This window comes from Anopheles gambiae, chromosome 2 (genome assembly GCF_943734735.2).
Source record: "Anopheles gambiae chromosome 2, idAnoGambNW_F1_1, whole genome shotgun sequence".
Classification (NCBI taxonomy): Eukaryota; Metazoa; Arthropoda; class Insecta; order Diptera; family Culicidae; genus Anopheles; species Anopheles gambiae.
This window is the reverse complement of record NC_064601.1, coordinates 44,833,864-44,860,981: the sequence shown is the minus strand read 5'-3', so window position 1 is coordinate 44,860,981 and position 27,118 is coordinate 44,833,864. Positions and strand designations below refer to the sequence as shown.

General features: G+C 42.5%; 7 protein-coding genes across 7 annotated transcripts; 4 read left to right on the top strand and 3 right to left on the bottom strand.

The window, feature by feature from the left end:
- The first annotated feature begins 157 nt into the window (after positions 1 to 157).
- On the top strand, positions 158 to 606 carry LOC133392050 (histone H4). Its single transcript, XM_061649877.1, has one exon. It carries the CDS (start codon positions 226 to 228, stop codon positions 535 to 537), a length of 312 nt encoding a protein of 103 aa, XP_061505861.1. The 5' UTR covers positions 158 to 225; the 3' UTR covers positions 538 to 606.
- Positions 607 to 6,517: 5,911 nt separating this feature from the next.
- LOC133392045 (histone H2A-like) lies at positions 6,518 to 7,504 on the bottom strand. Its single transcript, XM_061649872.1, has one exon. It carries the CDS (start codon positions 7,090 to 7,092, stop codon positions 6,721 to 6,723), a length of 372 nt encoding a protein of 123 aa, XP_061505856.1. The 5' UTR covers positions 7,093 to 7,504; the 3' UTR covers positions 6,518 to 6,720.
- A 5,620-nt stretch (positions 7,505 to 13,124) lies between these two features.
- On the top strand, positions 13,125 to 13,763 carry LOC133392041 (histone H2A). The gene has a single exon (XM_061649868.1). The coding sequence runs from the start codon at positions 13,187 to 13,189 to the stop codon at positions 13,559 to 13,561; it is 375 nt and encodes a 124-aa protein (XP_061505852.1). The 5' UTR covers positions 13,125 to 13,186; the 3' UTR covers positions 13,562 to 13,763.
- A 9,365-nt stretch (positions 13,764 to 23,128) lies between these two features.
- Positions 23,129 to 24,265, bottom strand: LOC133392051 (histone H4). The gene has a single exon (XM_061649878.1). The coding sequence runs from the start codon at positions 24,175 to 24,177 to the stop codon at positions 23,866 to 23,868; it is 312 nt and encodes a 103-aa protein (XP_061505862.1). The 5' UTR covers positions 24,178 to 24,265; the 3' UTR covers positions 23,129 to 23,865.
- Positions 24,266 to 24,349: 84 nt separating this feature from the next.
- LOC133392013 (histone H3) lies at positions 24,350 to 24,915 on the top strand. Its single transcript, XM_061649837.1, has one exon. It carries the CDS (start codon positions 24,433 to 24,435, stop codon positions 24,841 to 24,843), a length of 411 nt encoding a protein of 136 aa, XP_061505821.1. The 5' UTR covers positions 24,350 to 24,432; the 3' UTR covers positions 24,844 to 24,915.
- Positions 24,916 to 25,120: 205 nt separating this feature from the next.
- On the bottom strand, positions 25,121 to 26,469 carry LOC133392019 (histone H2B). The gene has a single exon (XM_061649842.1). It carries the CDS (start codon positions 26,256 to 26,258, stop codon positions 25,884 to 25,886), a length of 375 nt encoding a protein of 124 aa, XP_061505826.1. The 5' UTR covers positions 26,259 to 26,469; the 3' UTR covers positions 25,121 to 25,883.
- Positions 26,469 to 27,118, top strand: LOC133392033 (histone H2A). The gene has a single exon (XM_061649858.1). It carries the CDS (start codon positions 26,541 to 26,543, stop codon positions 26,913 to 26,915), a length of 375 nt encoding a protein of 124 aa, XP_061505842.1. The 5' UTR covers positions 26,469 to 26,540; the 3' UTR covers positions 26,916 to 27,118.

Sequence of the window (27,118 nt, the reverse complement as noted above, 5' to 3'; positions counted from 1 at the left end):
ACGGAGCAAACTTGTTTATTTGACAAAAGTTGAACGTTAAATGAGGAAACTGCTCGAACAAGAGCTCTTTTTATGCGCTTGCCAACCCTTGTTTTCTCTCATCTTAAGAGCAAGAGGGAATGCGTGGATGAAAAAGTAGAAATAGGGACGTTGAGCTCGAAAACGCTCATTCGTGATCGTCAATTTGAAGTGTGAACATCGTGAACGTACAATCCTGTGCTCATCATGACTGGAAGAGGAAAGGGAGGAAAAGGTCTGGGTAAAGGAGGAGCCAAGCGTCACCGAAAAGTGCTGCGGGATAACATCCAGGGCATTACCAAGCCCGCCATCCGCCGTTTGGCTCGGCGCGGAGGAGTGAAACGTATCTCCGGCCTCATCTACGAGGAAACCCGTGGCGTCCTGAAAGTATTTCTGGAGAATGTGATTCGTGATGCGGTCACTTACACTGAACACGCCAAGCGTAAGACCGTCACCGCTATGGATGTGGTGTATGCTCTGAAGCGTCAGGGCCGCACTCTGTACGGTTTTGGAGGTTAAATTTATCTCTATAAAACTTCCATGTGGAGTCTCAAATCAAACGGTCCTTTTCAGGACCACAATACATTACTCAAGAGCTGTGTCTTTCGCAACATTAAAATGTTTTATTTGAGAGAAAAAATGTCTATGATGGCTTCGAATGGTGTGCGTATAACATTTTACTCGCATAACAAGCACTCACACTGCTGTATATTCAGTGCATTTACATGAAATGGCGTTTTTTAAATGTGCCTTTTAAACGTATGTGCATGCGTTTGAAGCGTACATAAAAGCGACGATTGAAGTGTTTGTTTAAATATTTAATTTTTATTTACTTATTAATTTATGAATTTATTTTATAGTGTCGAACTAAAAAATTTTTATTTTTCAGGGCAAGCCTCTCATCCTCTTGAAGCAATAATCGCCGCTACACATGCGCTTCGTTCATTGATACTTGTGATAATTATTCAAAAGAAGGATTGGGTGAAAAAAAGCTACACCGTTTCCATGAGGTTTGTGAGTTTATTATAACAGCTAACGGTGCCAATGCTGCCTTTGACTCCGTAAATCACTCAACGCTAATTTCAAAACTATCAAGCTACGGAATAAATAGAACGCTTGTTCATTGGCTCTCCTGTAATTTAAGTGTAAGACAAATTAAAGTGAATATTTCATCCGGGGTTCCACAAGGCAGTATTCTAGGCCCTATTCTTTTTATCATTTTCATAAATGATGTTATTTACGTTAAACCAGATTGCGAAAAATTGTTTTATGCAAATGATATGAAAATGTTCCTACCGGTATCAGATCAAACCGATTGTTTAACTCTTCAAAACTGTTTAATTCGATTTAACTCATACCCACCAAATACTTTCTGCAAGATTTGCTATCAGGGTGCTATGAACATGAAGAAATTAACTCCACCTCCAAAATCTATGCTGTTAACTGAATGCTATATATTTTCTTGGGATACTGACTTCATTTGGTATACTGACTTAGCGATGCTCCGCTAGCGATGCTTACATTTTGGTTTGTACATTTGGTAATTGTTCCTCAGCTTCCGTTATCATTAAAATGTTTCCCAGTTTTTATCCAGGACAAACACCCTGGGACCTCATAGATCGCATAATGAATTATTTGGGAAAAGTAACGCTCAGCCCTCTACGTTACGCTAGCGTTACAAGTAACGTCTGTCTAGCGCAAACCCAAGCAGCATTTTTGAACGCCTGGTTTAATCGTCGTGGATAAGCAAATTGAGGTAAAAGTAAGGCTCAGCCCTCTACGTTACGCTAGCGTTACGCGTAACGCCTGTTTACCACAAACCCAAGCAACATTTTTGAACGCCCGTTTTAACCGCCATCTACCCGCTGCGCAAAGCGACGCAAGAAATCATGGAGTTCTGAGAATTTTATCATGTTCTCTTTTTCCTCCAACGGCAAATTTGTCGAGCAGCTCGTCGAGCTGCCCGTCCCTGGCTCCGCCTCATTCCCCTCGGCTGAGCGCGCTGTCGAAGGTTTGAATGTGTTGGTGTGTCAGACGGCCAATCGCTGTCAGCCATCGTCCGTGCTCTTTCCCTCCCTAGCGCTATCTCATTCTCGCGTGTGGACAATGCTCATGAGTTGCTGTGGCGCTTAAAAAACCGTTTATACACATTGCGGCGATGAAGTTGCAATTTTACAAATCAAACCAAAAAAGCGCAATAAGTTCTATTGCTGCAATGTAAAAATGACTAAGGAATCGCTAGCTAACGCTGGAGGGTTTGATGTGAAACGCGCTGAATCCTAATTCGCATTAACACGTTCATCTCGGCGCTGATTTTCATCAACTTTCCTTTCCACCAGCACCTAGAACGCAGGCTGGAAAGTTCACTGGCAGGCAGTGGGGCCTGTCATCGATCTGAACGTGTTAAGCATTAAAGATAACTTTATTACACTAAGCTTTTGCTTTCGTATGTTGTAGATTACACAGATATGCTGTGCCGTCTGCGCAAAGGTATGAGCGTGCGTGTGTGTGCACAACTGTCGCCAAATGTGTTTTTTTCCGGAATGTTATGATCCATCGGTCAAAGAAAGGAAGGCGTTAATGAAAGGCGGAAAGACGAATTGAGGTCCCTGTCAATGGTAACTGATGACAGGGAGCAGGGGTAGTGGCACACAGCTGTTGGGAGATTGAACAGTATACTTAAATTGCCGACGGATGGAGAGGGGGGTGGCCATGGAACCCCTACGATCATCGGTCACAGGCCCTAAAATTGTAGTCGCCATGGGGGGAGGGGAGGTGCAAATGGTTCTCCAGCCACGGAGCCCTAAAGACCATCTTTCCGGGGGCCCTTGTCGTTAATACTCTGTCCATTTGTAGAGATCATCGGCGACCGCCTAGTCCACCTACCGTTAGGTCCGCCGCTGGTTCATGACGGTGTTTTTTTTTTACTGTAGAGTGCATCCTTCCCCCTGCCTGCAGCGTATACATCGAGCAGGAGACAGTGTGGCAGTACCCCCGTCGTGGGATCTAACCGCGTACGAACCGTCCGCCGTATCAAGAGGTGACTATCCGGCTACGTGGTACTCAAGTCCTGAAAAGGCCGGCATGATCGCTTTGGCTAGTACGCCAATAATAATAATAATAATAATAATAATAATAAAAAGAACTTAGCGTAGCAGTCCACACCCGGGTAAGAGTTTGTCTTGACTTTGTTGCTGCCGGGCTACCGCTGTGACGAGACAAATGGACGGAATGCACTCGACCAAAACATGAACCTACCGATCCGAACCCATTCCAAGGCATTGCCGGTCAATCGGCGTCATGATACCGACTCCAAGCCAACAAGCCGCCAGATTCCGGACGGACAGGTGCAGCACCATACGCGCACCGTAATAAACAAATCCAGAATGTATAAATTCAATTCAAAATGTTGTTTCCACTTGGGTCCACTAGCTGAATTAGAAATACAGTGAACCCTCTCTTATTTGAGAGGCGATGGGACTGTCGAATAAGAGGGGTTTTCAAATTACAGAGGTGAAAAGTGAATGAAAGGTCAATCCAAACAAGAAAGAGACAGAACATTTAGTATGCAGCCTTAACTGTTGCTATAGGTAACTGCGAACAGAATCGCCAATTTGAGCACACATCTTTCAATAACCATGGCAACACCATACACAAATAAGAGGGATACAGATTTCAGAGGTTTTCCAAATTAAAGGAACAAAAATGTACTGGAAATCAAGGGACTGTGCAAAATGTTAAAATAAGAGAGGTTTTTCAAATTGGAGAGGTGTCAAATAAGAGAGGGTTCACTGTAAATGTGCTACATATAACACGCACGTTTGCTTTGATCGTGTGTCTTTTTAATACCCCCAATAGCAGAGCCTATCGCAAAGATGCCAATGCCAATGGTTGTGTTGTCTCTCAGGTAGCGAGATCGAAAATGCATGGACTTTGTAGCCGCAGCGGATGAAAATGTACGCATCAGAATCAAATAGTTTTGGGGTTTCCACAAACACGCGCGCGCAAACTCACACACAAACACGCACGCGCAAACTCGCACACACACACACACACACACACACACACACACGCACGCGCGCGCGCACACATGCATGAACGCGCGCACGCACGCACGCACACACGCACGTACGCGCGCCCGCGAGCATAAAAGCGCGCACGCCAGCACGCACCCCCGAAAGCACGCATGCGAGCACGCACCCACGAAAGCGCGCACGCGAGCATGCATCCACGAAAGCGCGAACGCGAATACGCATTCACAACCCCCCCCCCCCCCCCACTCACCACCCCCTTACCGCATGATCCATTACGGCTACCTTATCGGAAGATAGGCTGGTTCAGCTATCTTGCAGCGCATCCTCATCCAAAACGCCAGGCGGGGTGGGGGAGCGGAACATGATAGAGTGAATGGTCACTTTCCCCGCGCTGTGTGCGTGTGTGTGTGTGTCGAGACACAAAAACTCGAGAAAGATTTCGGCACATTAAAAAAAATATATTTTTAGTCACTATACACTGTGCTTCATGATGCTTAGAAGGTCGTTGAAGCATCAAACATGTTCAAATTAAAAAAATATTAGATTAGTGTTAGACGTTCTCCTACGCTTGTTTTAAATAGGCTTCTTCACCCTCAACTGGCACGGGCATCGAATGGTCTCATCAGCAGCGGCACGAAATAAAATAAACCATCAATACAGCGATAACACTTCAAATCCCAATCCAGCTTCTCCCACAGCGTCTCAAGGTCACACACAAATTAATAAATGCTAACACCCACCAATAACAATACACAACCGCAATGCACATATATGAACCAACGCATACACCACAACAACCAATCAGCTGGCGACGGAAGGCACGGGCAGAAGCGCTAGTAAGGCAGGTCAGGGTGAGGGAGGGAGAAGAAGCGGACGAAAAAATGGGCGCCATTTTAAAAAAAAAAATTTGACCGTTTTTTTTGCTCCACCGCCATAAATAGTTCGTCCATTTCGCCCACAGATGGCGCTAAACTTGCTCGACCCAGCGCGGGAATCGCTGAAGTCCAGCGCGGGAGACCAGGCGAAATCTGCGCTGGCCAGCGCAGATTTTGGTGCATTTTCTGCGCTGGAAACTGCTCGAATTTGCGCAGCGGGTATATAATTGGTAAAAGTAAGGCTCAGTGATCTACGTTACATATGAGAAGCGTTACATGCCTTTTAAAATTCCCAAGCAGTATTTTTGATAAAAGTAAGGCTCAGCCCTCTACATTACGCTAGCGTTACGCGTAACGCCTGTTTACCACAAACCCAAGCAGCAATTTTGAACGCCTGTTTTAACCGCCGTGGATGAGCAAATTAATAGATTATTATGTCTTAATATCGTTTTTTTTACATGATAATTATAAAAGCAACAATTTTTGAACAAACATAAAAAAGAACAGCAATTGCAAAGATAACACTCATTGATAATTCATGAGTATAAATAAATTATATTATTACTATTAGGCTATCATTTTTAACAGCAATCAGAGTTGTAACAACTTGACGTATTATAATTATAACAATCTTACACATAAAAAATGGTTACTTTTAAAAATGATTATTTAATTATTTTCCCAACTATTGATAAAGCAAGATAATGAAATACATACAAATATTTACTACCTTCATTAACCTCAATTTAAAAAAGAGCCCTCGCACCTAAAGTAAAGTTTATTCACAATAGGCGGAAACATAGATTGAATAGGTAATAATTATATTTCATATAGTTTATTAATTTATTAATATTTTTAATATTTTATACTTTCTAATCATAGGAAATGTTGCTAAAATTGAAAGCTTTTGGGGTGTTTATGAGCTTTTCAAAAATACTGCTTGGGAATTTTAAAAGGCATGTAACGCTTCTCATATGTAACGTAGATCACTGAGCCTTACTTTTACCAATTATTTAGATGGCGTTACTACTGGTTGCAGGGACTTTGATCACCACTAGACGGCGTTATTGAATGTGGAGTTGCATATGCGTTAGGGCATTTCAATACTTTGTATTTTATAGGCATTCCTACATTGCAAATCATTTTATTGTTTCAAACAACGAAACACTTTAAAATGCTTCACAAATTTGGGTAACTGGTGATTAAGATGAAGGGTGAAGGGAAACATTAATAAGTATGGTTGTTTATTTGAACCTTCCTAATTTTTGGTCCAACTTTTTTAAAGCCATTGTCAACGTTTCCCGATACATTGAAAGCCAGACTTTTGTGAGAACCTAAGGCTACCTAAACGCACAACATTTTTCGACAATCGACCCTTTCAACATTTTCCCGTGGTTAACGATAAATCAGGTAAAAGTGTCCTTTACTGTTTTCAGAAAAAGGTCAACACGCAGGTATCACTGGTTGCATTTATATGGTAAAACCAACCCTCTTGAACAAGCTACCTGGAAAATCTTATGCATCGCTTATGATATGCTGCATTTTGTAGAATTCGTAGTGAGAGGTTACAGAATTGAAAATATTAAGGGATGCTTTTTGTGCCAAAGGACGGCACATTTTTTCATTTACATTTTGTACACAGTTTCAAGCACGGTTCTTGATATATCTGGATTTTTTTTCCTTCTGGTTCTCCCATAACAGCATAAATCGAATAAAATGTCTTTGGCAAAGTAATTTGTCGCCCTGAAAAGGACGGTTTTGGGTTTGAGATGAAGGAAGCTTTGTCACACCGTTTAAGCCTTCTTTTCGGTCTTCTTGGGCAGCAGCACGGCCTGAATGTTAGGCAGCACACCACCCTGAGCGATGGTTACTCCGGACAGCAGCTTGTTCAACTCCTCGTCGTTGCGGATGGCCAGCTGCAGATGACGCGGGATGATGCGCGTCTTCTTGTTGTCACGGGCAGCGTTTCCGGCCAACTCAAGCACTTCAGCCAAGTATTCCATGACGGCTGCCAGATACACGGGTGCTCCGGCACCGACGCGCTCGGCATAGTTACCCTTGCGCAGGAGACGATGAATACGGCCAACGGGGAACTGAAGACCGGCACGGTTGGAACGGGACTTTGCCTTTCCCTTTACCTTTCCTCCCTTTCCACGGCCAGACATGGTTAGACTTGATAGGGGTACGTTTGTAAGGGATCACGAACAACACGATGTTCTCCTTGAGAAGGGTCTTTTTATAATTGTTGTTGTTGTTAGTATGGTTTAGAGAGGCTTTGGCTCCTGCGGAGTTCTTTCGCCTCTTTTTGTGGAAAAATTAGACTATTAGATTGTTATAGTTGATGGAATAAATGTGATAGTTTTAGAAATTTTAGTAGATTTTCCTGTTTCTGTGGATGAGGTGAAAGTATTGAGTCTATGTTGGCGTCAAGATGGCAAGTATTACGAAGTTGTGTGTATCCGTGGCATTCTGTTAAGAGGTGGAATATTGTTATAGTGGTACCGCAGAATTGGCAGAGAGGAGGACTGGATCGTTCGATGAGATGGCTGTGGGTCAGTCTAGTGTGGCCTATAAGGATCTTTTGGTCTCGATGTTTGATTACTGATGGCCATGGTGTAGATGTTGATTTCACTAGCCGAAGGAAGTTGTTTTTGGTTTTAAACCATTTCTTTTCCCACGCCTCTCTTATTTTTCCATTTATATAGATAATTGCGTCTCTTTTAGGCAACGAGGTGTTGTAGGTTGATGTTTTTCTTCGGCCTTTGTTGGCGAGGCGTTCGGCGATCTCGTTGCCTTTGATACCAGTGTGACCAGGTATCCAACAGATGGTGAGTTGTTGATCCTGGTTTATGTGTGGGCTAGTGACCTGGTAGAGCTTTTGGATGTTTGGGTCCTTACATGTTCCATGCTCTAGTGCCGAGAGGACACTCGCACTGTCGGTAAAGATGACGTTTTCCAGGTCAGAGCGCAGGGTATCTTCAACTGCCTGGATTAATGCCAACGTTTCTGCCGTAAAAATGGAAGAATGATCCGGCAGTTTGGACGCTACTTTATCAATGGGTGAGTAAATCCCGAATCCTGCTGCTGCTTCATCGACGGATCCATCGGTGTAAATGTGATTGTGCTTAATGTATTTGTTGTTGATGTGTTCTATGAAATGTTTTTGTGCTATTGTACTATTGCAGCCTGCTTTAAGGATGTTTTTAAAATGCCAGTCTATGTTAGGGGGTTCATGGTACCACGGCCGAGTGCCAAGATGTAACAGTGTTGTGATATCCGGGATATTGCAGTTTGTTATAGCGAAAACTTCGGAGTTGGCTCTATTGAGGAATGATGGTGCTTGGATATTCTTTTCTTTAATTCTTGTTGCTGTTGCGGCTAATTTAGTTGTTATTACATGGCTAAGTGGAAGAAGTCCGCTCTCACTTAGCATAGAGACGATGGGGCTGGTTCGGAAGGCGCCTATGGCATATCTTAGAACGGCATGGTAGATGGGGCTTATTGCTTTTTCAAACTGTTCTTTTTTAATTGATACTATTTCTATACCGTACAGTAGTTTTGGAAGTAACCAGTGATTAATAATGAAGATAAGTGTGTCTTTTGATGCTTTGTGGGTTCCTGTACTGAGCATTTTGAAAAGGTTGATTTTCGTGGTAGCTGTAGTTTTTAACTGTTTAATGTGGGCTTGGAATGTGAGTTTTTGGTCTATTGTGATCCCGAGTATCCTTACTTTTTTGCAGTCTGGAATTTGTGATTGATTAAGGCAAAGCGGTACGGTTGGGTGCGGTTTGGTGCAGATGTGTAGTATATTGCTTTTTTCAGCAGCGATGTCATAACCAATACGTTTTGACCATTCCCATAAGATGTTCAGTCCCTGTTGCAGATTGTATCGCGCTACTCCATTATCTGCATTGCTCGAGATCAGAACGATATCATCAGCGTACACCAGTGGAGTGATGGATGGTGGTAGTGAGCGGAGAAGACTTTCGATGCTAATCAGAAATAATGTTGGAGAAAGGATGGCTCCTTGAGGAACTCCGTTTTCGAGTGTTTTAGTGCTGGATTTGTTCGTTCCAATCAGAACCTCGAAGGTACGGTCTGAGAGGAAATCATCGAGGAATGTGATCATGTTACCTCCGAAATTCCATCTGGCTAGCTGGCGCATGATTGCGTATTTCCATGTCCGATCGAAAGCTTTAGCCAAGTCGATGATAGCACAGTCGGCATGGTGTTTATCGGATTTTACTTTGGCCAGCAGTTCTTCGAGTTACACAAAGTAAGTTTCCGTGCCTAAGCCGCTTCTAAATGCATGTTGATTAATGCTGAGGAGTTTCCTGCCTTCCAGTTCTTGGGTAAGACGCCGGTTAACCATTCTTTCCAACACTTTTCCGATGCAGTTTAGTAAGCTTATTGGTCTGTAGCTATTTGGGCTGTGTTTAGGTTTATCGGGCTTTAAGATGGGTATTGTTAGACTTTTCTTCCAGTGAGGAGGAATTTTGCCACTCTGCCATATGTGGTTGTAAAGCTTTAAGAGCAGGTTTTTTCCTTCAGAAGGAAGGTTTTTCAACAGTGGATAGCCAATGTCGTCTGGTCCTGCTGAGTTGCCTTTGCATTTGGCAAGAGCTTAACTCAGTTCGGCTATAGAAAAGGATCTATTGTAATGTATGTTGGGTCTGCTATTGAATTGTAATTGTATGGATTCAGTTTTTGCTTTGATGGTCTTAAATTCTGGCGAATAACTATTTGTGGCGGATATGGTGGCAAAATGAGTGGCAAGTACCTCTGGTGTTGATTCAACTGGCACTATTGTGTCGTCATCGGTTTTGATGATGAGCGGTATCTTGCTTGCGTTCTGTTAGGCATTTCACATTTTTCCACATGTCTTTTCCAGACATTTCGGGACTTATGTTGTCTTTGAATCGGTTCCATGATTCTTGTTTTGCCTTCTTTATTTCTTCTCGTGCAATGCGATGAGAAATTTGAAATTCCTCGGAGAGGGTAGGGATATGGGTGTGGTCTTGGTTTTTCTTGGCATTTTGTAGTTTTCGGAGCGCCTTGCGTCTCCTTTTTATGGCTTTTGCGACAGTGTCGTTCCACCAGTGAACACTTCGTTTGCCTGGTTTGCCCTTTGATTTTGGGATCGATTTCGCTGCTGCATCGTTTATGATCTTGATGATGTTTTCTTCTCTTGCCTGAGGGTCTGAATGTAGATGTTTTATTATGTTTATTTGGTATGATGTCCAATCGGCATTCTCGTATTTCCATTTTGGTCGTTGTTTATTTTTCGGAAGAGATGATTTGCTTTTGACAATGATCGGATAGTGATCACTGCCATGTGTGTCCGCCAACACGTAAAGTTTAAGTTCGTTGAGGAGGGAGGAGGATGAGATGATGTAGTCAAGGAAGGATTCTGTACCTGAAGAGATACATAGTCGGGTAGGGTTGGGGTTGGAAATGAAAGAAAGATTATGGTTAGTAAAAATGTTATTTAGTTTATTAAATTTTCTGTTAGTTTGGGAGATTCTAAGATTCTTATCTTCTGCATTAAGATCTCCTGCTATTAGCAAGGGATGTGAAAAAAGATTAACAAATGAGTTAAGCTCGGATTCGTTGAAGGTAGGTCTAGGGGGTAGGTAGAGTGAAACGTTGGTCATGTCTATGGGAGACTTAATATTTACTGCTATTGCGGAAAGATTGGTGTTAGTTTTTATTAATTTGAAGGGAATAGATTTATGTACACCTATTGCAACACTGTGATGTAGGTTAGTTGGAGAGAGCTTGTAGGACCAATTGTAGTGATTAAGTGGAGAGTGGTTGGTATTAGGTGGATCGCAAACTTCTTGAAGTGTTATGATGGCAGGTTTGTATTCGTTAATTAGAAGTTGAAGTTCGTAGAGGTTAGTGTTCATTCCTCTTATGTTCCAGTTTAATAGAAATGGTTTGTTTATGTCATTAGTATTATTGGTTGTGGAGAGCATGATAATGATTTAGGTTAGTAGACTATTGTGGTAAGAGGAAAGGAGAATAAATTCAGTGGCGATGTTTTTTCTTCGATGATTTGGCAGTTGGCGATCGTTGTTCGGAGGGAAGAGTGGGAGAAGCGATGGGCGAGATGACTGCGATTTCGTTGGATGCCATGTTTTTCACAGCATTTCTTAATTCTTCTTCTTCCGATGAGACGTTTTCCAGGTTGTGGTTTCGTTTGCGGGATTGTGCTGAGATGACTGATGTGGCCGAATTTTCTTATTCTGTGTCGGATGTAGACATTGATTCCTGGTCATTTGTTTCGTTGTCGGTTTCGAGGTTTTCCGTTGCTTCAGCATTGTTGTTGCTCTCGTTGGATTGGGTCGAGCTTTGGTTTTCTTCGATTTGTGTAGTGGCTTCGTTCGTTGGGTTATTCTTATTTTTCTGCAAATTTCCATTTGGTTCTTTCAGTTTCTTCAGAAGAGCTTCGATGAGCTTGCTCTGGGTATCCATCTTTTTCATCTGATCTACGATCGTTTTCTTCAGTTCATTTTGTTCTTCTTCGAGCCGCTTGATTTTCATGTCTTTATCATCCACCGTGGTAGTTTGTTGCGCAAATGTGATTCGCTGCTGTACAGCACTTGTTCGCTGATGTTGTTGGAGGGCCATTTGTCGAGCTTCCTTGTAGGTGCAGTTGTGGTCGACTTTTATTTTGATGACTTGTTCTTCAAATTGGAACGCAGGGCATTCGCGAGAAAACGCACTGTGTTCGCCTTTGCAGTTCACGCAAGCGGGATGGGTCGAACATTCACCGTGTGCTGCGGTTCCGCAGTTTCCACACACCTGTCCCTTTGAGCAGCGTACTTTTGTGTGCCCATAGCTGGCGCATTTGTAGCACAGCATTGGTTTTGGGTAGTATGGTTTCGTTCGCACCTGCAACAGCCCTATGCGAAGGGATTCCGGTATTTTTCCAGCTTCTACGCGTGTCAGGAAAGAGTTCGTTGGTTGTATTTCGTCATTCACCTTTCGGGTGAATCGTCGGACTTGCTTGACGTTTTGACTTTCCATGTTGAGCAAAATTTCTTCGTCTTTTAGTCCTTTCAGCTCCGGGGCGAATATTACGCACTGGACTGTGTTCAGCGTAGCGTGAGGGGTGATCGATACTTTTGTACCATCGATGAGTTGCGTGATGCTTTGCATTTTTGTGTACTGCGCAACGTTTCGGGTTTTGATCAGATATTTCTGCCCGAATTCCATCGAGTGGCTGCTTTCGGTAAGCTCTCCAACCACGTTGGTAATGCTCTTTGAAATTATCCATGGGTTTTGCGGGAGCTTAAAGCCTATCAACGGCTCGAGAACGAGGAACTTCAGGTCCCCAAACTCGTTATTACGATCCATCCATGGTGGTAGTGATCGAGCTCTCTGGGGAGGCTCGGGCGGAAGTGCATCCCGTACAGGATGCGAGGGTCCCGGCATTTTGCCGGGTTGGTTAGTTTTATTTAGTTCAATGCAATGTATATAGTGTATATAAGGTTATAAAGAAATATATGAAATAAAGTACATAAATGTTCCTTAAAAGCAAAAGTTCAATTAATCTTAAGACTAATATTTACAATTTCGGAATAGTAAAATAAAAGAGTTTTAATTTCAAGACAAATAAGATAATTTTTCTCGTTACTCTCCCGAGTAGCGGGGTAAAATGGCACGAAAACACCGGCTTCACTGCTTACGCTGCGAGCGACGTTTTTGGCGCCAAAGCGCTGTGCTTGTCACACGTTCCAAACTGTGTCGTGTGTGCGTGTGTATGTGTCACTCTCACTGAAACAATATCAACGCGCGCAGCTGGCACTGTGGTTTATATCTCCCGAGATCACACACAAAAAGTAACGTTATATTCACTTCTTACCAACGTTCTCTCCCGAGATCGTTGGCGTAGACACTGGAGTTGAACAAAAACACGTCCGTCCGGGTGAACCGCTCGCACAAGAAAAAAAGAGGTCTTTTTATAATAGGGGTCATTTTATAATAATGTGATTGCGTTCTAGGATTCAACGGGTGATTGAGATGATTGCGTTCTAGAAAAATTCCGAGCTCTCCTATCGCTTATAACGGGCTGTGAGAGAGAATACGTATTGTGCAGCTCGAAAAATTCCAAACGAGTATCGGGCAGCACGAATAAGCTGCTATATAAGCATCGGTCGGGTCAAAATTCATTTTATTCCGTAAAGACCCTTCTCAAGGAGAACATCGTGTTGTTGGTGATCCCTTACAAACGTACCCCAATCAAATCTAACCATGTCTGGCCGTGGAAAGGGAGGAAAGGTAAAGGGAAAGGCAAAGTCCCGATCCAACCGTGCCGGTCTTCAGTTCCCCGTTGGCCGTATTCATCGTCTCCTGCGCAAGGGTAACTATGCCGAGCGCGTCGGTGCCGGAGCACCCGTGTATCTGGCAGCCGTCATGGAATACTTGGCCGCTGAAGTGCTTGAGTTGGCCGGAAACGCTGCCCGTGACAACAAGAAGACGCGCATCATCCCGCGTCATCTGCAGCTGGCCATCCGCAACGACGAGGAGTTGAACAAGCTGCTGTCCGGAGTAACCATCGCTCAGGGTGGTGTGCTGCCCAACATTCAGGCCGTGCTGCTGCCCAAGAAGACCGAAAAGAAGGCTTAAACGGTGTGACAAAGCTTCCTTCATCTCAAACCCAAAACCGTCCTTTTCAGGGCGACAAATTACTTTGCCAAAGACATTTTATTCGATTTATGCTGTTATGGGAGAACCAGAAGGAAAAAAATCCAGATATATCAAGAACCGTGCTTGAAACTGTGTACAAAATGTAAATGAAAAAATGTGCCGTCCTTTGGCACAAAACGCATCCCTTAATATTTTGAATTCTATAACCTCTCACTACGAATTCTACAAAATGCAGCATATCATAAGCGATGCATAAGATTTTCCAGGTAGCTTGTTCAAGAGGGTTGGTTTTACCATATACATACAACCAGTGATACCTGCGTGATGACCTTTTTCTGAAAACAGTAAAGGACACTTTTACCTGATTTATCGTTAACCACGGGAAAATGTTGAAAGGGTCGATTGTCGAAAAATGTTGTGCGTTTAGATAGCCTTAGGTTCTCACAAAAGTTTGGCTTTCAATATATCGGGAAACGTTGACAATGGCTTTAAAAAAGTTGGACCAAAAATTAGGAAGGTCCAAATAAACAACCATACTTATTAATGTTTCCCTTCACCCTTCATCTTAATCACCAGTTACCCAAATTTGTGAAGCATTTTACAGGGTTTACCAGTCCAATAAACAACTGTCCACTTGTGTATAACAATAGTCGTTTTGGATAGACACCGCTGTCTACCACTTGCTCACACGTCAGATGGTGTAAGCTACTCTGTCCAATTCAATAACACAATTTTCGCCTTCGATTGCACAACGGTCGGATTCGGCACGGTTTCTTGTGGTTGTTGTATAACTAACAAAATTATTGTTTTGATTTATTGAAATGTATGGTTCATACTGCATATTTCTTGAATAAAATAAACGTGTTTGAAAATGTTTTGTTTTGCCAAATTTGTCAAAACAAAATAAACTGTGTCGAATCTGACAGTTGCTTATCGAAGGCGAAAATTGTGTTATTGAAATGGACAGAGTAGCTTACACCATCTGACGTGTGAGCAAGTGGTAGACAGCGGTGTCTATTCAAAACGACTATTGTTATAAACAAGTGGACAGTTGTTTATTATGCTGGTAAACCCTGTAAAGTGTTTCGTTGTTTGAAACAATAAAATGATTTGCAATGTAGGAATGCCTATAAAATACAAAGTATTGAAATTCCCTAACGCATATGCAACTCCACATTCAATAACGCCATCTAGTGGTGATCAAAGTCCCTGCAACCAGTAGCAACGCCATCTAAATAATTGGTAAAAGTAAGGCTCAGTGATCTACGTTACATATGAGAAGCGTTACATGCTTTTTAAAATTCCCAAGCAGTATTTTTGGTAAACGTAAGGCTCAGTCCTCTACGTTACGCTAGCGTTACGCGTAACGCCTGTTTACCACAAACCCAGGCACCATTTTTGAACGCCTGTTTTAACCGCCGTGGATGAGCAAATTAATAGATTATCATGTCTTAATATAGTTTTTTGGTAAAAGTAAGGCTCAGCCCTCTACGTTACATAGGAGAAGCGTTACATACCCTTTATAATTCCCAAGCAGCATTTTTATAGAGATTTTGTCCACGCGACCAACCAGTGTGCATTATTTGAATAAAAAATATTTTAAACTGCGATGAAAAACAAGTTAATTGCTTGTGCACCTCGTGCAGATTAGCTGCCGCAATATTTACAAAACAACGAGCTGTCAAGGACAGTTCGAATAATTCGTAAAAGAAACTCCAGATGGCGTTGTGAGTTAGATAAGGACGAACAGATATCCCCAAAATGAGACAACTGGCTGAGCTGTTAAATAGGGCCAATAAGGGAAAAGTTCGACACAGGTCGCTAAGCGAGGTTACTTAGGGTCAAGTAGATCAGCTGGTCTGAAACAAAGCGCCATTGAAGACGGCGCTTAGTTGCAAATTATTTAGGAAGAAAGACAGACCAATTTTTGAACTGATCGGCGGAACCCTAAATACGCGAGCGACAGTTACAAAAATTCTGTAGCAGCAACTAAAATAAACATAAAGCTACACCCGTAGCAACAGGATGAATCGATTTCTACGAGATTTCATTTTTAAATAACAAGTAAATAAAAGGTTTAATATTTTTCATTGCTGCACTATGATTTATGAAAAATAGTCTGCAAGAAGGAAGTTCATAAACATCACAAAAGCTTTCAATTTTAGTAACATTTCCTATGATTAGAAAGTATAAAATATTCAAAATATTAATAAATTAATAAACTATATGAAATATAATTATTACCTATTCAATCTATGTTTCCGCCTATTGTGAATAAACTTTACTTTAGGTGCGAGGGCTCTTTTTTAAATTGAGGTTAATGAAGGTAGTAAATATTTGTATGTATTTCATTATCCTGCTTTATCAATGGGAAAATAAATAAATAATCATTTTTAAAAGTAACCATTTTATATGTGTAAGATTTTTATAATTATAATACGTGAAGTTGTTACAACTCTGATTGCTGTTAAAAATGATAGCCTAATAGTAATAATATAATTTATTTATACTCATGAATTATCAATGAGTGTTATCTTTGCAATTGCTGTTCTTTTTTATGTTTGTTCAAAAATTGTTGCTTTTCTAATTATCATGTAAAAAAAACGATATTAAGACAAGATAATCTATTAATTTGCTCATCCACGGCGGTTAAAACCGGCGTTCAAAAATGCTGCTTGGGTTTGTGGTAAACAGGCGTTACGCGTAACGCTAGCGTAACGTAGAGGGCTGAGCCTTACTTTTACCGAATCGTTTAGTTCTTCAGTGGTCAGATGCGTAAATCGTCGTTGATCACGATTTTTGAGTTTTGCGTTGTGAGCAAATCTGAGTATCCATGCTACAAGTCTTTTCAAATCGCCGAATGACGAACGCAGTTTAAAAATGAAACTCGGTTCAATAGAATGAGCTGCCAACGTAACTCTTTCTTCGAGATCTTCCTTAGGTAGTTCAACCTTACTTGCAACCTTTGTAGGGAAAATCAGAGGTTCTTCATTTAGCCAATTCGGGCCGTTCCACCATAAGGTGGCATGCTGTAGCTGTGCTGGATCCATTCCGCGAGAAATTATATCTGCTGGATTTTCTATACCGGGTACGTGATTCCATTTTCCATTTGCAGTGAGATGTTGTATTTCCGATACACGATTCGCAACGAAAGTTTTCCAGCGCGATGGGTTTGCTGCCAACCAGTGTAGGACAATACTTGAATCCGACCAAAAATATGGTTCTATTTCAATTTTCAAGGCACCGGAAACCTTTTCATACAGATGTGCCAAGAGTAATGCGGCTGATAGCTCTAAACGAGGTAAACAAACTCGTTTTTGTTTACGCGAAGTTGCCAGAGGAGCTACTTTAGATTTAGCCGTTAGTAAATTCACTGTAACTGTATCATCGCTGGATACAGATCTGATGTAAATACAAGCGCCGTACGCCTTTTCAGACGCATCGCAAAATCCGTGTAGCTGTATTTGTTTTACAGGCGTGTGAGAAAGAACCCAACGTTGGATACTTATTTTATTAAGTTCTGCAAGATTTTTTCGAAAATATCTCCACTGTTTCTGTAGTGATGGGTTGAGAGGTTCATCCCAAGACGTTTCATTGCGCCAAAGCTCTTGAAGATACATTTTAGCTGCCACTATCACAGGACCGACCAATCCTAAAGGATCGAAAAGTTTTGCCGAGTCTGATACAGCAATGCGTTTCGTAACTGGATTGTCATGGTTGCTGTACTCAGGTGTTTCGAAGAGAAAATTGTCGGTTGTTGGTTGCCATTTCAGGCCCAATGTTTTGATGCATGATGTTGGCGAATCAAGATCATAAACAGTTCGATCTTCCCGAAGATCAACGGGAATTTTTTCTAGTAGTTCGGAGCAGTTAGATGTCCATTTACGAAGACAAAGACCAGCAGATTGAAGTAAATTCAATAATTGGTCACTGAGTTTCTGCCCTTCCTCTACACTATTGACTCCTGTTAGCATGTCGTCCATGTAAAAGTCGTTAGTTAAAACCTTTGTTGCCTCTGGGTAAGTATTTGCTTCTAGTTTTGCTAGATGTTGTAGAGTTTTAGTTGCGAGGTATGGTGCGCAAGAAGTACCATAAGTGACTGTGCTCAATTCAAATGTACAAATTGGTTCGGTTGGTTTATTGCGCCATAGAATTCGTTGCAAGGGACGGTCTTCGTCAGCTACCAAAATTTGTCTATACATTTTCTCAATGTCCGCCACGAGTACAAATTTTGGCATACGAAATCTTAGCAAGATAGACATAAGATCGTCTTGAAGGATTGGGCCTACCATCAAACAATCGTTTAATGAGACTCCACTGCTGGAAGAGCACGACGCATCAAACACCACCCGAAGCTTGGTGGTAGTTTTATCGGGACGAAGCACACAATGGTGCGGCATGTAATAGCTTGGGCTAACTTGTCCTGTGGTGTTTTCTGTTATTTGTACCATGTGGTTAAGGTTTATATATTCTGAAACAAACTGTGAATATTCTGCTTTAAGTTGTGGTCTGGTTTCTAAACGTCTTTCTAATGCTAGGAATCTGCGCAAAGCAATAGATTTGGATTCGCCCATCTGGGCAATTTTGTCGTAGCGTGTTGGTAGAGAAACCACAAACCGACCTGCGGTGTTACGTTTTGTTGTTGCATCAAAATATTGTTCACATTTGCTTTCTTCCACCGATAGTTTGCTGTTAGTCTGGCATGCTTCAAGTTCCCAAAATTGTCTAAGCTGTGCGTCGAGGTTGCTGCTCACATGAGCCACTACTGATGTTTGCTCACTTGGTTGGCAAACGGTGGCTCTTCCAGCTATGACCCACAGTTTTTTGTACTGCCAATGCACCTGACTGCATTTTCAAAAGGCCCTCTTCCAAGATTAGATAATACAGGTCCATGCCGATTATCATGTCGATTGGTCCGGGTTCATGGAAATTAGGGTCTGCTAGTTCGATGTTTAGAGGTAAGGTTAGCTTTGTTAGATCGACTGCACTTACCGGTAGATTTCTTGTGACTTGGCTGAGCACATGAAATTTGGATGTCGTTCTAAAAGCACTGCAATTTGACTTGATGCTCACCATGACCGATGAGTAAGACATGATTTTCTACTCACCAATACCGCCGATCGAGTGTACTTCCTTGATGCGGGGGAGTCGAAGACGTTGTACTAGTCTTTCTGTCACAATATTCAATTGTGATGCTGAGTCGAGTAAAGCTCGCGCCCAATACTGCGTTCCGTTGCAGTCACATACCTTGACCACGGCCGTTTGAAGCAAGACCGTTGAAGATACCTGATTAGAAGCCGGTGGCACATTCACAAAACAATGATTTAACGAAGCTGGAGTTTCTGGATTAGACGAAGCAGGAGTGGAAGGACCGGGTTGGCATTCGGGTATCGTTTGCTGTTGCAATCAGTGTTGCGAACGGTGACGTTCATCGACATAAAATTATAAACATTCATTCGATTTGAAGCTTCCCATTCCCATCTCTCTCTGTCATTTGACATTCCCGTCAAAAAATGTCATTTGACATGAAGACATTTTCAAGATACATTCATTTGACATTCGCCAACCTGTATGAATCGTGAACTGTGTCGTATTGCAAACGGCCGTATTCATGTCAAACTACAACAGAGCGTGCGGTGCAAAGGCTTTCGTTTCACTAGTTTTTGCTATTTCACTAGAATCCCCATATTCAGCGACGATACACTTCATAATCCTCCGATCGTATCGATTTGTGTTGTTCAAAAAATGTTAAATGACATTCAGACTACATTGTTTACATTTAATGTCATTGCATCAGCCCTGACGGTAGCGACACGAATGAATTTCGTTTAATGACAGTCGTGTCGTGGAAGCATTGAATGTCATCAGCCAAAAATTATTTTGACCGGCTGTTTACGGTGACTGTCATGAAAAATGTCAACAGTTAACAACACTGGTTGCAATACTTCCTGAACTGGCATGGCATTCGATTGTTCGTGTAACATGGTGTAGTGTTTCTTGTGGCAAATACGGCATGTACCTGATGGACAGTCCTTAACCGTATGACCCAATGATAAACAATTGAAACACAGTTTCTTGTTCTTCACTAAATCCTTTCGATCATTCACTGCCATGTTTCGGAACATAACGCACTTGTAAGGAGAATGTTTCACGTCCCGACAAAAAACACACTTTTCCGCTGCACCTAACCCTACTAGCAATGAGAATGTAAAAGTGTGCGTCTTTCAGGCGAGGGGCATGTAGGAAATACGCGGAATTACGCGGCGGCGAGAGCGTGTTTTGCTTTCTACACAGTTTTCGCACTCACACAATCACACATGTGTGAATGTGTGCGTTCACTTTCAGCCAGCGCGCTCAGTTTGGTTTTCTCGCAGCGGCTTGCTGGTGTCGGTGTCTCGCTCGCACTAGTGCAGCGAGTGTTCCTCGTGCGTTCCCTTTCTTGCTACCACACAAAATCGTCAGTACAGTTCAAGCCTTCGCAGTGTGAGGCCCGGGCGCTCGATGTAATTTGAAGTGAAGTGTTGAAGTGTTATTTATTTCAATTCACATTATTACGGCCTCGGTCGTATTTTCAAGTGTTGAAGTATTGTGCACATTGAAATAAAGCAGCGTTAATCTTTCATAATTCAACATGAATATGTAAATTATGCTGCTTTATTTCAATGCTTTTTTTACAGTATTCAACATACACAACATACAGGCAGTAAGGCGGGTGCTTGAAGTGACGATTTTTTTTAATATTTATAATAAAAAATATGTGTGGTTTTGTGGCAAGATTGTGGTTAGCGATGTGTGAAACTGTGCCTTAAGTTTCAATAAAGTGTAAAAATATCAAACGAGTTTGATGTAATTTAATTTATTTCGATGCATGCGATTTTATTACGCAGCAAATCAAAGTGAACGAAAGCGCACAACGCGCAACGAAAGAAACGAGGGGGAGGGGGTGTTCAGCGCAGTGCGCAAGTGCGGCAACAGCGCAGCGCAAACCGAAAGAAATGCGAGAGAGCAAGAACAGCTGATCCGCGCATCCAGCGCAGCGCGTGAGGAAAAAACGGGAGGGAGGGGTATCAGCTGATCAGCTGTTTTGTATCGCGAGAGCGCCCCGTGTAATTTGAAGGCATGCGAGAGAGCGCTGCGCGCGCTCACTCTCAATTCGGAAAAAAATCGCTTCCGCTCGACTATAGCGGCCAATACAAAATCGACCGAACCCCTTCCCCCTGTTTCTACATGCCCCTCGCCTGTAAATTTCGCTCTCTTTGTCTGTCGGGAAGGACACTGTCGAATACGCTGCTGTGTTCTTCTGGACCGGTTTGCGTCGAAACTGTGATGAGGTTTTCTCCGACGGATCTAATTTCACTGATTCCACAGATTGTAACACTCTACAATGATCTCGGAGAAACTTCACTAACTCGTCGTAGGTAGGAACTTCAGTCGAACGCTTATGTGTTTCCCACTGTCGCAAAGTAGCCGGATCCAAACACGATGACAAGCGAAACACTAACAACGTACTCCACCCTTCAGGCCGTTCACCAAGCTTTTCTAACATTTTCAAATTTCGCTCAAATTCATCCACCAGACGCATGATAGATTCCGGACATTCCTTTTTAATCGGAGAGATGGCAAAAATAGAGTCCACATGAGATTTCACTATTAGATATTTGTTCTCATATCTGGTGCATAGTAAATCCCAAACAACGCTGTAATTCGCTGTGGTAACTTCTATCACTTCAATCACGCGCTTTGCATCTTCCGTTAGACATGAAATCAAATACGTAAATTTGTCCACTTCACTTAGCTCCGGCGCTGCATCTATCAGCGTTTTGAAAGTATCACGAAACGTCGTCCAATTTTGCAAAGAACCGTCAAATTTCGGTAATTTGATTTCCGGTAGCTTCACTCGCGATGTTTGCTTCGAAACGTTAGAAGGTAACACTTCTTTCAATGTAGCAGCTGCGATTCGCTGCTTTGCGTTTCGCATTAATTTATACAACTTCGTCTCGAAGCGTGCATAAATTTCTTCCTCTTCTTCGATTGTGTCCGACACTTCTAAAATGCTCACATGCACTTTCTCGTATTCCGACTGCACCGCCGCAAGTCGGTCCGCACATTCGTTAAGCTGGGAAATTTCCAGATCCGCATCGCTTAGAATGGTATCCAGTCGGTTCATCTTTCGATCGAGATGATCGCGCACTCTGGAAGCCTTTTCATGTTCCAACATGTCACTTTTTCCCGTTCCGAAACCTTTGAACGGGTCAGAGAGATCCATCTTAGACGTCGACGGCAATTGTTCACCTGGTGTGTCACTTTTTTCTTGGTCGCCCACTAGATCGGTAACTTTTACCGGCGTGCGTTCCACTGACATTATTCTTATTGTTCATCAACACTTTCACTGTGCACAATCACGTTCGCGGATAGTGATTGTAGCTAGCATTAGGTTTCGAATCGAACTAAGCAAAACTGCTGTTGGAATTCGTTTCGAGTAACCAAATGTTCGAATACGGTTGGAAGGACCAAAAAATGTTTTGAATTTAAACATTAAAACTTAGACTTGGACTGCTGTGACAATTCATTTATTTTGACCGATCGCGTCGAGTGCTAAAGATGGACTGATTTTCGATTTCATACGCTCGTGATAGCAAACTTCTCTGGTTTGTCGCTTAACCTAGGAAATTCTAAGAAAGGCCGATCGGCCACCAAAAGCGCGCACGTGCCTTAGCGCAGACAATTGTCTTTTGTTTAACTTTTCATCCCACTTGCGAGCAGGCTTCACACTGTTCATATTGTGTCATTGTTTTACAAAGCAAATACAGAGTTCTTGGTATTGTTTTCGCTTCGCTCACACCATATGGCGCCCCTAGTTCCTAGCATCGTATTCTTTTGCTTCGACAGTAACTATTCTTTAAAAAGATTCCTGACCCTCTTTTTATTTGTGTTTAAAATTGCTATTTTCTGATTATTGCATAAAAATAATCAATATTGAGATATGATTTAATATCTATTAATTTGCTTATCCACGACGATTAAACCAGGCGTTCAAAAATGCTGCTTGGGTTTGCGCTAGACAGACGTTACTTGTAACGCTAGCGTAACGTAGAGGGCTGAGCGTTACTTTTCCCAAATAATTCATTATGCGATCTATGAGGTCCCAGGGTGTTTGTCCTGGATAATAACTGGAAAACATTTAAATGATAACGGAAGCTGGGGAACAATTACCAAATGTACAAACCAAAATGTAAGCATCGCTAGCGGAGCATCGCTAAGTCAGTATACCAAATGAAGTCAGTATCCCAAGAAAATATATAGCATTCAGTTAACAGCATAGATTTTGGAGGTGGAGTTAATTTCTTCATGTTCATAGCACCCTGATAGCAAATCTTGCAGAAAGTATTTGGTGGGTATGAGTTAAATCGAATTAAACAGTTTTGAAGAGTTAAACAATCGGTTTGATCTGATACCGGTAGGAACATTTTCATATCATTTGCATAAAACAATTTTTCGCAATCTGGTATAACGTAAATAATATCATTTATAAATTTTTAAATAGAATAGGGCCGAGAAACGTGGATCCCCGGACGTGTTGGTGAATGGTGCAGATAGAGAGAAGGAAATATTCACTGTAATATGCCTATCACTTCAATAACAGGAGAGCCAATGAACTAGCGCCCCATTTACTCCATAGCTTGATAGTTTTGAAATAAGCATTGAGTGATTTACGGATTCAAAGGCAACATTGACGCTGTTGGCTGTTATAATAAATTCATAAACTTTATGTAAACGGTGTAGTTTTTTTCACCCGATTTCCTTCTTTTGATGAGTTATCCCAAGTATACATGAACGATGCGCATGTATAAGTCAGATTAGAGCTGATGCAAAAAACGGTATGATCCACGCGGCGATTATTGCTTCAAAAGGATGAGAGGTTTCTCTAAAAAAAATATTTTTATAAGAAAATTTAGATAAAAAAATGCAAGAGAGAAAAATGATTCATTTTAACTAATGCTTCAATCGTTGCTTTTGCGAACGCTTCAAACGCATACGTATAAGTTAAAAAATCACACTCATAAAACGCCATCTCATGTAAATGCACTGAATATACAGCAGTGTGAGTGCTTGTTATGCGAGTAAAATGTTATACGCACACCATTCGAAGCCATCATAGACATTTTTTCTCTCAAATAAAACATTTTAATGTTGCGAAAGACACAGCTCTTGAGTAATGTATTGTGGTCCTGAAAAGGACCGTTTTGAGACTCCATTTGGAGGTTTGTTAGAGCACGTTGAATTTAACCTCCAAAACCGTACAGAGTGCGGCCCTGACGCTTCAGAGCATACACCACATCCATAGCGGTGACGGTCTTACGCTTGGCGTGTTCAGTGTAAGTGACCGCATCACGAATCACATTCTCCAGAAATACTTTCAGGACGCCACGGGTTTCCTCGTAGATGAGGCCGGAGATACGTTTCACTCCTCCGCGCCGAGCCAAACGGCGGATGGCGGGCTTGGTAATGCCCTGGATGTTATCCCGCAGCACTTTTCGGTGACGCTTGGCTCCTCCTTTACCCAGACCTTTTCCTCCCTTTCCTCTTCCAGTCATGATGAGCACAGGATTGTACGTTCACGATGTTCACACTTCAAATTGACGATCACGAATGAGCGTTTTCGAGCTCAACGTCCCTATTTCTACTTTTTCATCCACGCATTCCCTCTTGCTCTTAAGATGAGAGAAAACAAGGGTTGGCAAGCGCATAAAAAGAGCTCTTGTTCGAGCAGTTTCCTCATTTAACGTTCAACTTTTGTCAAATAAACAAGTTCGCTCCGTGCTCAACGAAACCTACGCTCCCGAAGTGAAATGGCTCGTACCAAGCAAACCGCTCGTAAATCGACTGGAGGTAAGGCTCCTCGCAAGCAGCTGGCCACCAAGGCTGCTCGTAAAAGTGCCCCGGCCACCGGAGGAGTGAAGAAGCCGCATCGTTACCGTCCGGGAACGGTGGCCCTCCGAGAAATCCGTCGCTACCAGAAGTCGACCGAGCTGCTCATCCGCAAGCTGCCCTTCCAGCGCTTGGTGCGTGAGATCGCCCAGGACTTCAAGACTGATCTCCGCTTCCAGAGCTCAGCCGTCATGGCGCTGCAGGAAGCCAGCGAGGCGTATCTGGTTGGTCTGTTCGAAGACACGAATCTGTGCGCCATCCACGCCAAGCGCGTCACCATCATGCCCAAGGACATCCAGCTGGCCCGTCGCATCCGCGGAGAGCGTGCCTAAATCGTCCATGCATCCGGAAGCGGTCCCTGTCTAAACGGGGCATTTCCTTCTCAAAACGGTCCTTTTCAGGACCACCAATACTGTTGAACATTCCAAGAATTTTCTTTCGATTGCTATTATGAAATTGTACATACGAATGCAAGCCTTCACGTATGTCGTTTTGTTATAACGATTAAAGTGTGAAAAGGGGGAAAATTTGTTTTAAATAATCAATGTTATGGGAGGTATTTTAACTTTTTTTTGTCAAAGTTTCGCTTTTTAATAGGGCATCTGAGGATTTTGACTATATTGATCAATACTTTATTACCATCTATATTACCTATGACTATTATACCAACATCGCTGCTTACAACAAACTACGAACGAATAGTATGACTATATATTTTACAACAAATGTTCAACTCAAACAGCTTAACTGATGCTTATACAAACGTGAATTAAAATGCTCAAGAAGACGATCCTTCAATACTTATAAGCAAGTTTAAAATCGAACAAATCTATTACAACATTTGACTCACGACACATAAGCTGCTATTGGTTGCTTTGTCGATAAATTATCCTCGTATGCGCGAGGAAAATTTAATTTAAAAAAATGATTGTCATACAACGAGCGAAACGACTTCTATTCATAATTCATGATACACGAAACTCCATTTTCAATTTCACCTCGCAAAACGCTTCCAATCAGTGCGGACTTTTTTATGTTTTTTTTTTTAAACGTGCTAAGGTTCTATTTAACATTAATATTTACAATGAACAACGCAGAACTTTAATGTCAATCACAGCATCATTGTTTCCAATACAAAGTTCGCAAACAAACTTAGGATATGGCTGCGTTTACCTGCACTAATGCCATTTAGTACAGGCAAACGCAACAAACTGAACAATAACGTTGACGAAGACGGACACCCTGAAATTAAAGCGCTAATTCGCTGGTGCAGATGAAACGAAGGATAATTCTTTGTTTGAATGCGGTTTGTGGTCCTGAAAAGGACCGATTTAAGAGAGGTTCATGAAAAGAAGCCAATCATTTCAGTGGCTTACTTCGAGCTGGTGTACTTTGTGACAGCCTTCGTTCCTTCGGAGACGGCGTGCTTGGCAAGCTCACCAGGCAGCAGCAGACGAACAGCGGTTTGGATTTCGCGGGACGTGATCGTCGAACGCTTGTTGTAGTGCGCCAAGCGGGATGCCTCAGCAGCAATGCGTTCGAAGATATCGTTGACGAAACTGTTCATGATGCTCATGGCCTTCGAAGAGATGCCAGTATCCGGGTGGACTTGCTTCAACACTTTGTAGATGTAAATAGCGTAGCTTTCCTTGCGGGTCTTGCGCTTCTTTTTCTTGTCGGACTTGGAAATATTTTTCTGGGCCTTGCCAGACTTCTTCGCAGCTTTTCCACTGGTTTTGGGTGCCATTTCGACGGAAAAATTCACTCAACACTGGGACACGATGTGTATGATTCAACGGGTGATTGCGTTCTAGAAAAATTCCGAGCTCTCCGATCGCTTATAACGGGCTGTGAGAGAGAATACGTATCGTGCAGCTCGAAAAATTCCAAACGAGTATCGGGCAGCACGAATAAGCTGCTATATAAGCATCGGTCGGGTCAAAATTGTTCTATTATAAAAAGACCCTTCTCAAAGAGAACATCGTGTTGTTTGTGATCCCTTACAAACGTACCCCAATCAAATCTAACCATGTCTGGCCGTGGAAAGGGAGGAAAGGTAAAGGGAAAGGCAAAGTCCCGTTCCAACCGTGCCGGTCTTCAGTTCCCCGTTGGCCGTATTCATCGTCTCCTGCGCAAGGGTAACTATGCCGAGCGCGTCGGTGCCGGAGCACCCGTGTATCTGGCAGCCGTCATGGAATACTTGGCCGCTGAAGTGCTTGAGTTGGCCGGAAACGCTGCCCGTGACAACAAGAAGACGCGCATCATCCCGCGTCATCTGCAGCTGGCCATCCGCAACGACGAGGAGTTGAACAAGCTGCTGTCCGGAGTAACCATCGCTCAGGGTGGTGTGCTGCCCAACATTCAGGCCGTGCTGCTGCCCAAGAAGACCGAAAAGAAGGCTTAAACGGTGTGACAAAGCTTCCTTCATCTCAAACCCAAAACCGTCCTTTTCAGGGCGACAAATAACTTTGCCAAAGACATTTTATTCGATTTATGCTGTTATGGGAGAACCAGAAGGAAAAAAAATCCAGATATATCAAGAACCGTGCTTGAAACTGTGTACAAAATGTAAATGAAAAAATGTGCCGTCCTTTGGCACAAAAAGCA

Excerpts from the sequence above, each read along its gene's own strand:
- LOC133392050 (XM_061649877.1), top strand. The coding sequence starts at position 226 with ATGACTGGAAGAGGAAAGGGAGGAAAAGGTCTGGGTAAAGGAGGAGCC.
- LOC133392045 (XM_061649872.1), bottom strand. The coding sequence starts at position 7,092 with ATGTCTGGCCGTGGAAAGGGAGGAAAGGTAAAGGGAAAGGCAAAGTCC.
- LOC133392041 (XM_061649868.1), top strand. The coding sequence starts at position 13,187 with ATGTCTGGCCGTGGAAAGGGAGGAAAGGTAAAGGGAAAGGCAAAGTCC.
- LOC133392051 (XM_061649878.1), bottom strand. The coding sequence starts at position 24,177 with ATGACTGGAAGAGGAAAGGGAGGAAAAGGTCTGGGTAAAGGAGGAGCC.
- LOC133392013 (XM_061649837.1), top strand. The coding sequence starts at position 24,433 with ATGGCTCGTACCAAGCAAACCGCTCGTAAATCGACTGGAGGTAAGGCT.
- LOC133392019 (XM_061649842.1), bottom strand. The coding sequence starts at position 26,258 with ATGGCACCCAAAACCAGTGGAAAAGCTGCGAAGAAGTCTGGCAAGGCC.
- LOC133392033 (XM_061649858.1), top strand. The coding sequence starts at position 26,541 with ATGTCTGGCCGTGGAAAGGGAGGAAAGGTAAAGGGAAAGGCAAAGTCC.